This window comes from Silurus aristotelis (genome assembly GCF_946808225.1).
Source record: "Silurus aristotelis genome assembly, chromosome: 5".
NCBI lineage: Eukaryota > Metazoa > Chordata > Actinopteri > Siluriformes > Siluridae > Silurus > Silurus aristotelis.
Genome location: NC_139578.1, coordinates 31,345,062 through 31,355,622, shown reverse-complemented (window position 1 = coordinate 31,355,622; position 10,561 = coordinate 31,345,062). Strand labels below are relative to the sequence as shown.

General features: G+C 44.5%; 1 protein-coding gene across 6 annotated transcripts in view; it reads right to left on the bottom strand.

The window, feature by feature from the left end:
- ptprn2 (protein tyrosine phosphatase receptor type N2) overlaps nt 1–9,739 on the bottom strand; it is a 174,130-nt gene extending 164,391 nt beyond the window's left edge. For all 6 annotated transcript variants that reach the window (XR_014533829.1, XR_014533830.1, XR_014533831.1 and 3 more), the window contains exon 1: nt 9,364–9,739. Coding sequence is in view for 2 of the 6 variants with exons in the window: in XM_083542655.1 (XP_083398781.1) it covers nt 9,364–9,442 (79 nt within the window). In the remaining 4 variants the exon portion in view is untranslated. The remainder of the gene's footprint in view (nt 1–9,363) is intronic.
- Nucleotides 9,740–10,561: the final 822 nt, after the last annotated feature.

Here is a 10,561-nt window from a genome sequence, read left to right as displayed (position 1 = left end):
AGAGAGAGAGAGATAGAGGGAGAGAGAGAGAGGGAGAGAGAGAGATAGAGTAAGAGAGAGAGAGAGGGAGAGAGATAGAGGGAGAGATAGAGGGAGAGAGATAGAGGGAGAGAGAGAGATAGAGGGAGAGAGAGAAAGAGAGAGAGAGAGAGAGAGAGAGAGAGAGAGAGAGAGAGAGAGAGAGAGAGAGAGAGAAAGGGAAAGAGAGCGAGAGTTGTCCTCTTGTCTGTCTCACTCTGGACCTGACCTGAGTGTAAATGAATGATTCTCAGACGGTCATTAAAATCTGCTGAACACAGAAACACGAAAAGTTCAACCAGTTCACCAAGTTTACTTTTTTTTCTCTTTTCATCCCAAAAACAGGAAGTGAAATCTGTCATTATAAGACAAACTCAGACACACTTGGAGACACACTCAGAGACATTCTCTGAGACACTCTCGGAGACACCAAGACACACACAGCGACACTCTCAGAGACACATTTAGAGACACTCTCATAAACACACTTGGAGACACTCAGACACTCTGAGACACTCTCGGAGACACTGAGACACACTCAAAGACACACTCGGCGACACTCTCAGAGACACACTCAAAGACACACTTGGAGACACTCAAGACACACTCTGAGACTAAGCTCCATACCAGAACTATTAAACATGTTCTGTGGGGGGAAATACGAGTTATGAATATTCATGAACATGCGAATTATAAAGGAGTGTGTGTCAGATCCAATGCAGGAGGCCTGGCCTCTGTTTGACTCAGTCTCAGCAAAAAAAGCTTTGCCTTTCTGTGTTTTAGTCCCAGTGAAGAACAGACACACACACACACACACACACACGCATGCACACAGACACACACACTCACACACACACATACACGTGTGCACACATTCGCACACACGCACAATTAGGATCCATTAATAAACTCATCCATCAGCCATCATCAGTTCTAGCCCCACCCGCAAGAATGAAAAAGAAAACCGCTTGTGTGTGTGTTTGTGTGTGTGTGTGTGTGTGTGTGTGTGTGTGTGTGTATGTGTGTGTGTGTGTGTGTGTGTGTGTGTGTGTGTGTGTGTGTGTGTGTGTGTGTCCACAATAATTCATCCATCTCTCCATCTCTCTAGAGGGTCCTGACTCTCAATCATTTTCACATAATAAAACCTAAATTATTCTCTCTTTCTTTCTCTCTGTCTCGCACTCGTCTTCAGCCGATTGGAGGAGAAGGTCAGCGTGTCTCTCCTCCCCGTCTCGTCTCGTCTCGTCTCATCTCTCGGAGACCCTGCACACACCTCGTGGCTCTGATTCTTTCTGACTACTTGCTGCATGGAGCAGATCAGGTGGTAAAGGGGTGAAGCCTGTCCCTGACTGCACGCTTTAACATTAAACACACACCCACACCCACACCCACACCCACGCTGCCGAGCTCTCAGGGCTTATAACCCCCAAACACAGAGGCTTTATCTGATTGGTCAGGAAGCACTGAACACACACCGTATCAATACAGAGCAACACCAGTGTTATTCAGGCCACGCCTCCTTCACCGAGACTGAAATAAAAATAGGCCACGCCTCCTTTACTGAGACTGAAATATAAATAGGCCACGCCTCCTTCACTGAGACTGAAATATACATAGGCCACGCCTCCGTCACTGAGACTGAAATATACATAGGCCACGCCTTCTTTACTGAGACGTAAATAAAAATAAGCCACGCCTTCTTCACCGAGACTGAAATATAAATAAGCCACGCCTCCTTTACTGAGACGGAAAAATAAATAAGCCACGCCTCCTTCACTGAGCCTGAAATTGTAAAGGAGGCGTGGCCTATTTATGAGACTTTAATATAAATAGGCCACGCCTCCTTCACCGAGACTGAAATATAAATAGGCCACGCCTCCTTCACTGAGTCAAACACACACTCTCTCACTCTCACACACACACACACACACACACACACACACACACACACACACACACACACACACACACACACACACACAGACAAACAGAGACACACAAAGACACACACACACTATGTTGCCACAATAAACAACAAAATAAACACAAAAAGAGGCTTTAATGCCATAAGAAAATAAGCTCCGCGCGCGCACACACACACACACACACACACACACACACACACACACCCACATACACACACACACACACACAATATCCACAGTGTCTTTAGCGATTCATGCACAGCTTCCCAAAACAACCCAGTGTGTGTGTGTGTGTGTGTGTGTGTGTGTGTGTGTGTGTGTGTGTGTGTGTGTGTGTGTGTGTGTGTGTGTGTGTGCACGCACTGAATTAATATGCAGGTGCAGGAACATCATGAATATGCTGATGGAGGCAGGGAAACACACACACACACACACACACACACACACACACACACACACACACACACACACACTTTACACAATATGCCTACTAATTATACACCCGAGCAGATGTGAAGTCTAAAAGAACAGTGTGTGTGTGTGTGTGTGTGTGTGTGTGTGTGTGTGTGTGTGTGTGTGTGTGTGTGTGTGTGTGTGTGTGTGTGTGTATCCACTGAGATCAACATATACAAAGAAAAAGGTATGCACTTACACGCACACACACACACACACACACACACACACACACACACACTGCTGTTTAAATATTCATGACGTATCATACACACACTTCAGACAACCTAACGATGTTGCTATTAAACGCACTTCCATGTCAGAATACCAACACACACACACACACACACACACACACACACACACACACACACACACATGCACACACGCACACACACAGGTGTGATAATGGACCGTGCCCATGGCTACATATGAGAGCTGTGAAGCAGAGGGTGAATTATGAGAGTTCTGGTGGATGTATTATGCAGTGTCGTGGGACTTTGAGGGATGACGGAGCTGTAATGTCTTTTTCTCCAGCTCCAGGTCTCAGGAACACCACACTGGATACAGCAGGTTCTCAACTTTGCTCATCAACATGACCACCATGGAAAAGGAACATATCCAGGGTATAATTACATCTGAATATAATTCACCTGAACCCCAAAGAACACCTGAAGCATGAAAATGGAGGACAGCTGAATATTGGATTTGGACAAGACTTTTGAGTCTTGAGACCTTTATTAAGATCAGTTCTAGCTTGTTGGACCAGTGGCACCTTCTTGATGGAAATGGGGGCATCACGATAAAAATCCATTGTACAAAATCGTTGCTCCTATAATGCTCCAGTCTTCTGAGACATGAAGTTCCTCAGGTCCTGAGCCAGGAGGAATGTAGGATCGTTTATAAATACTCCTCCTGATGCAGCTCGAATTCTGAAATGAACTGATGAGACGGAGAAGAACGAGGAGAACGAGCTGAAAGACGGATACACAGGAAGCGAGAAACGTCAGACGGAGATGAACGACAGAGACGAAGATACGGCGAGAAAGTTATTAGTTTCGTAACAAGGCTGCTCACTTCCTCTCCGAGATGTATTTATAGCCCAGATGGAGTTAAAAGGAAACGAGTGACGACTCCCACACTCTCTCCATCTCTCTCTTTCTCTTTCTTTCTCTCTTCCACCCACATACACAGAAATCCATAAGACTCGAGGTAGAAGATGATGTTGGAGAATTAGTTTACAATGAGACGTTCATTTGGTAAATGCAAAACTGGCATTTGTGAAGGCTTACAAAGTTCTTGAATACGCACACACACACACACACACACACACACACACACACACACACACACACACACACACAATGAAGCTTTTATCAAGAATCTCTGAGCTTGCATTATCTCAGGTGGTTCTTCCATGTGGTTGCTTCCACCTAGTGGCTTCCATGTGGTGGCTTTAAAGTGGTTATTTCCATGTGGTTGCTTTCAGGTTGTTGGTTCCAGGTGGTTTCTCTCAGGTGGTTGCTTCCTTCTGTGTGGTTCTATGTAAAAGATTCCATGTGGTTGGTTCTATGTAAAATATTCTATGTAGTTTGTTCTATGTAGTAGATTCCATGTGGTTGGTTCTATGTAGAAGATTCCATGTGGTTGGTTCTATGTAGTAGATTCCATATGGCTGGTTCTATGTAAAAGATTTCATGTAGTTGGTTCTATATATAAGATTCCATGTGGTTGGTTCTATGTAGTAGATTCCATGTGGTTGGTTCTATGTAGTAGATTCCATGTGGTTGGTTGTATGTAGTAGATTCCATGTGGTTGGTTCTATGTAGTAGATTCCATGTGGTTGGTTCTATGTAGTAGATTCCATGTGGTTGGTTCTATGTAGTAGATTCCATGTGGTTGGTTGTATGTAGTAGATTCCATGTGGTTGGTTTTATGTAGAAAATTCCATGTAGTTGGTTCTATGTAAAAGATTCCAATTGGTTGCTTTCAGATATCCGGGATAATCGTTGTTGGTCAGAAGGTTGTGAGTTCAAATTCCAGCACCATCAAGTTGCCACAAGCCCTTGAGATCAGCCCTCAACTGCTTGTACAAATGAGATGAACGCAAGTGGATCTGAATGAACGCAGTAAACGCTGGATAGATCCTGTGATAGATCAGTCACGTGTTCGTTGTAGAGCGGCGTGGAATTATAATGTACGACGTATTGAACATCCATCTGCTCTTCATTACTCACAGCACTTCAGGATCTGGGCTCCAGCCCAATTCTCGATCGCTCACGTTTACTCAGGGTTTAGATTGTTTACTAGGATTATGTGAGGGACCAGGCCTGTTCATGTTTAATAGGGTTGGAGCTCTATAGCAGGAGATCTTCCACTCCAACCTATGTAAAGCAGATCTTCATGGAGCTGGCTTTGGTGCATTGGTTTGGGTCTTCTAGAAGATCCTGCTGAAGGAAAAATTTCATGCAAGACATCTTGTACAATTAGGATGTCGTGTTCCAGATCTTTTGTCCAGTTAGTGAACGTTTAGTGGACAAAGTTTGATGTTCATGCCTTAAAAAAACTGGATGTAAACACGCAGAACAAGCAGAATGTCATTCAGCACCGTGGCAGCTGAAGCTTTAATCATGAATTACTTTAGATAGAAAGATGGATTGGCAGATACTTTAGTGGCACATCTTCCCAGAAGAGTGGAGGTTACTATAAGAGCAAACTAGATCTGTTTGTGGAATGGGATGTTTAAAAAAGTGTCCGCAAACTTTTGGTGACATGGTGTAGTTCAAAACTGTCAAATGTAGGACGCAAACCCGTCCCCTTGCCCTTTATGCTCACTCCTCTCTAGCGCTCCCCATGTGCACTTTCAAGCTCCGCCCGCCAAATAAACACGTCTCGCTTTGAGCTAAATGCTACAAAAGGATAAAGTGAACATACCAGAGGAGGGAATATGAGAGAGAAAGAGAGAAAGAGAGAGAGAGAGAGAGAGAGAGAGAGAGAGAGAGAGAGAGAGAGAGAGAGAGAGGAAGAGAAAGAGAAAGAGAAGTGGAGAGGGCTTGGTATTTGGTGGTCCAGATGGCCTGGCAGCATGTCGCCATGTCTCTCTCTATCTCTCCGATAAATTTACTCGTTCCAGCCAAACAGAACGGAGTCCAGCTCGGTGCCAAGCACAGATTGTCCCGCAAGATCTCCCCAAACATTCCTCCGCGGAATCCACAGTGTCTCCAGGCTTCTGTTCACTCGCCGTGACGCTAAAGAATTTTAACGGAAGTTTCTGGAAAGCAGTCAGGCGTTTGAATTCGAGGTCAGAGATCCATGTAAGATTCGGATTTCTCGTGGAAGTTCGGTATGTCTGGGCACGTGCTGTTTTCAGCACCACACGGTCCACATCAGGAGTGGAAATGAACTGCTTTCGGAGCCTAGTGGACTGCATCAACTTGTTCTACCACTTCCTGTTTAAGGAAATGGTCATCAACAATGACTTAGTGATACAACAAACCAGACTTCCAGAGGAATGGAGAAGACTGGTGAGGACTGGAGTAGACTGGAGAAGAATGGGGAGAAGTGGAAAGGACTGGAGAAGACTGAGGAAAACTGGAGAGAACTGAGAGGACTGGAGAGAATTGGAACAAATTGAAAAGAATTCAAGAGGACCGAAGAAGAATGGAAAAGACTGGAGAATACTGATGAAAACTCGAGAGATTTGGAGAAGACTAGAAAAGATTGGAGAGGTTTCGAGAGGACTGAAGTGGACTGAAGAGGCTAGCTCGGCTTTGTGCTGAAAGTCCCCACTACAGAACCTCCAGGGCTGTAAATCTACTCATAGAAGAGCGTCACCTCATTTGCAGATCTTCTATGATGTCCAGCTCTGCATCCAAAATCCGCCATGCTTTTCTGCCTCAATACTGAAGTAAAATGCGCAATCTACTCACTTTCACGTTAAAGCACAGCTATGTGTATAAGCTCCGCCCCAATTGAGATCAGAATTGGTATTAGATTCTGGTTTGTTTCGAACTCTGGGACTTAATTTTCATTTTGGCATCTTTACTAAGAACACAACAAAGTCTCATAGAATGAGAAATAAACTTTAAGTGGTAAAGCAGCTGTAAAGGGGGTGGGTTTTGTTCATTACAGCAGATCATCATTGGCTGGGGAACAGTCGCCCCAATCCACTGGAATCCAACCAATCAATTTTTGCAAACGGGTCTGAATAAACCATTAGGATGGAGGTGCTATTCGCACTTTTCTGCATACATGGAAAGTGGTAGTCTGATCAGAAGGTTGTGAGGTCAAATCCCAGCACCACCAGGACACCACTGACCCCTTTGACAAGTGGGTCTTGTATAAATGAGACAATTGTAAGCCACTCCTGATAAAGGCGTCTGCTGTAAGATACTGTGTCGCTGTGATTGATGGATCTGAAAGCCCCTCCCACTCAGATCAACCCGCCCACTTTTGCTCTTCAGATTCCCGGCCATCATTAGGATTCAAACTCATGATAGTCGGACGCTAAACTCAGGATGCAGGATATCGACGTGTAATAAAACACAAACGTTCTTCATTCCACCAACTCAGCGTTTAGATGTTTGGTTTAGCCGTAATGTGCCTTTTCTCGTCTCCACTCTACAGTTTTTTTCCGTTTGTGCAGCGAACTCACACCGAGTCTGATAATGAACTGAAAGATGCATGCAGAGGAAACACTCAGACGAGCAGCGGGAATCTGGAGCGTTTCACCTTTCTGCTGGAGTTCATATTACTACATCACCCACTAAACATAATAATGTCTGTTCTACAAGCTAATATCACTAATACCAGCGATTAGCACGAGGACGCGCTCAGGAGGAGAGAACGCAGAGGAAACCCTGAGACGATCTGTCAGCAACGCCGCAACAGCTGTTCAAGCTCTCCGATAAAAAAAACATTCGAGAAGCTGAGAACGTTTATGGGACGGGGAGATCAAATGGCCGATTAGCAGTAAAACGATTCCAGGGAGAGTTCCTCGATCCGTTCTTCTCGATAAAGCTCAGAAAATCAAGAATCGTTTTATTCCTCTGACGTCACAACACATCGTGAATGATTCCACTTCTTCATCCACTGAAGATCTTTACAAACTTTTGATCTGCTGGAGTTACAGCATGCAGGAGGTGGAGGTGAAGAACAAGTGGAGCTGAAGCAGAGAACATTAGGATGGATGGATGGATGGATGGATGGATGGATGGATGGATGGATGGATGGATGGATGGATAGATAGATAGATAGATAGATAGATAGATAGATAGATAGATAGATAGATAGATAGATAGATAGATAGATAGATAGATAGATAGATAGATAGATAGATAGATAGATAGATAGATTACAATGTAATAGCGGCATTCGCAAAAATAGTGTTCACTTTTTACGCATCATCGCAGACGCCGAAACAACACACACACACACACACACACACACACACACACACACACACACACCCTGTCATGAGTCACGGGTTCAGAGACTGTAACAGAGGGTGTGTTAAACATTGCACATCATCCTTACACTACACCAATGTTGGCAGGAAACACACACACACACACACACACACACACACACACACACACACACACACACACACACAAACACACACGCACACACTCATCAGTCTCACACTGCTACCGCAAAGTCAGGAACTGATCCCTCAGAATCTGCATTTTCTTTTCTTCTACACATCCACGTATTCACACATAAACCTACAGGACACTGAAGGACCACGTGTGACGTGATGTCCAGCACTTTTCACACTCCTGACCAATCAGATCGCAGGCTGCACAGCATCCCAAAAGTATTCGGACACCTGACTTTTCCTGTCAGATTTAGTTCCAGCTCAACGAATAAGTTTTTCCTACTGAGTGAATCAGAGGAACCTTGAGAGGAACCAGACTCTAAAGAGAACCCATCCTCAACCTGAACACCAGATATCCATGCACTGTTCCATCACTGATGAGATCATCACCAGCTCACTGATGCACATTGTTCATGGCAGTTGAGGAACAAACCCTAAGCAGAGGTTTCCTTCTTTGGAGGTGAGGAACCGGATCCTAGAACAAACACCTGATTGACCAATTTGTAACCACGGATAACAAGTAGTGATTTAGCCCCTCCCCCTTTTCAGATATCACTCAGTGACATCACTGGTCTACACTAATACATCATTAATAACAGTGGGAGGAGCTTGTGATTAACCCTGATGGAAAAGAGGCGGAGCCTGTTTAAAGGTCGGAAAGTTCTAGCAGCTCAGTGATGTGTTATACTGCTCTTGTGTGTGTGTGTGTGTGTGTGTGTGTGTGTGTGTGTGTGTGTGTGTGTGTGTGTGTGTGTGCACTGAATTAATATGCAGGTGAAAAAAAGGAAAGCAGGAAAGAATGAATAAATAAGTAGGTTAATTTAATGAATGAATGTGAAAGTAAAAAAAAAAAATCAATGAATAAACAAACAAAAGCAGAAAACAAGCAAATAAATGAGTGAAATGATAAATAAAAGAAAAACTAAGAAATTGAACAACTGAATGAATGAACATTCCCGCACACACATCCTATCCCTCCTCCTGCTCAGTAGGAACATCTTTGAGAAGAACCACATCCAGCTGGAAAAGTCAGGTGTCCCGATACTTTTGGCCAGAAAGTGCAGCACAGTATAGCGGTCATGTCGCGTCTTCACGTCTGTAACTTTCACCCCATTGAAATGCGCGAGATGTTCCTCTGCTCAGCACCGGGGTGAGGAACCACAGAGGAACAGCCGCCGTGCACGAGCTAAAACATACAGCATGATGCGCGCGCGTGCATGCGTGCATGTACATGTACATACATGTGCCTGCATGGACGCGCGTGCTGAGAGAAAGAGTTTGTGTGTGTGTGTGTGTGTGTGTGTGTGTGTGTGTGTGTGTGTGTGTGTGTGTGTGTGTGTGTGTGTGTGTGTTTAAGCAGGAACTGACCGTGTTTGCGGCTCGCGGTGTTTAGGCGGAACAGCAGCAGCAGCAGAAGAGTAAAGCGGAGAGGAACCGAGGACTCCATCCTCCACAGCGCGCCGCCGCCGCCGCCGTGTCCCGGTACCGGAGACACACACACACACACACCTCACACACACACACACACCTCACACACACTCACACACACACTGAGGGGTCGAGCACACCGACAGAACGTGGCGGAACAAACACACAGATAAATAAAAGACAAGGATATTAAACTCTCTGTCTGTTTCAGGACCACGGACAACGACAGGCAGCAGAACCACGCCCATTTCTTTCCCCTCCCCGACCGATGACGTCACCCATCACACACACACACCCTCAAATCTCTCTCTCTCTCTCTCTCTCTCTCTCTCTCTCTCTCTCACACACACACACACACACACACACACACACACTTTTTATTTGGTCAGGGTTCTAATTTATATATTTATTTATATATTGATTTACATGTAGTTATTGATCAATTTGTTTATCAATCTGTTTGTTTAAAAAAGAAAAAGGACAGAAGTAATATTTATATAAATAGGATTTATATTACTGAGCATATTTCACTTTTTTTCACTGAATTACTTTTGTTTCATTTATTTATTTATTTACCTACAAAACAAAAACTGGGATGCAGAGAACTTGCAGAGAGAGAGGGAGGGGGGAGGTATAGAAAAATGAATGGGAAAAAAAAGGAAGATGTAAGAAAAAGTTAGGGAGAAAGAAAGAAGCAATAAAAAAAATTAAGAAAAGAAACGATAACAAGAATCTCAGCATGCTTGACAGACAAATCTTCATGGATGAGTGCTCACCAACTAAAACTCAACCCCAGCAAAACAGAACTGGAGGTGATTCATCTCCAGGTCAAGATCTCCAAATAACACTGCATGACTCTCTGCTCTCCCCTTCAGCCACTGCTCGTAACCTCGGGGTAACTATGGACAATCAACTGTCCTTTTTCCCACATGTCGCTAATGTGCCTCGTTCTTGTCGATTTCTTCTCTACAACATCCGAAGGATTCGACCATTTCTGTCCACACAGGCTGCCCAGGTGCTTGTTCAGTCTCTTGTAATTTCAAGACTTGACTACTGCAACTCTCTGCTGACAGGTCCTCCCCTGAACGCTATTCGTCCACTGCAAATGATCCAAAACGCAGCTGCATGACTTGTGTTC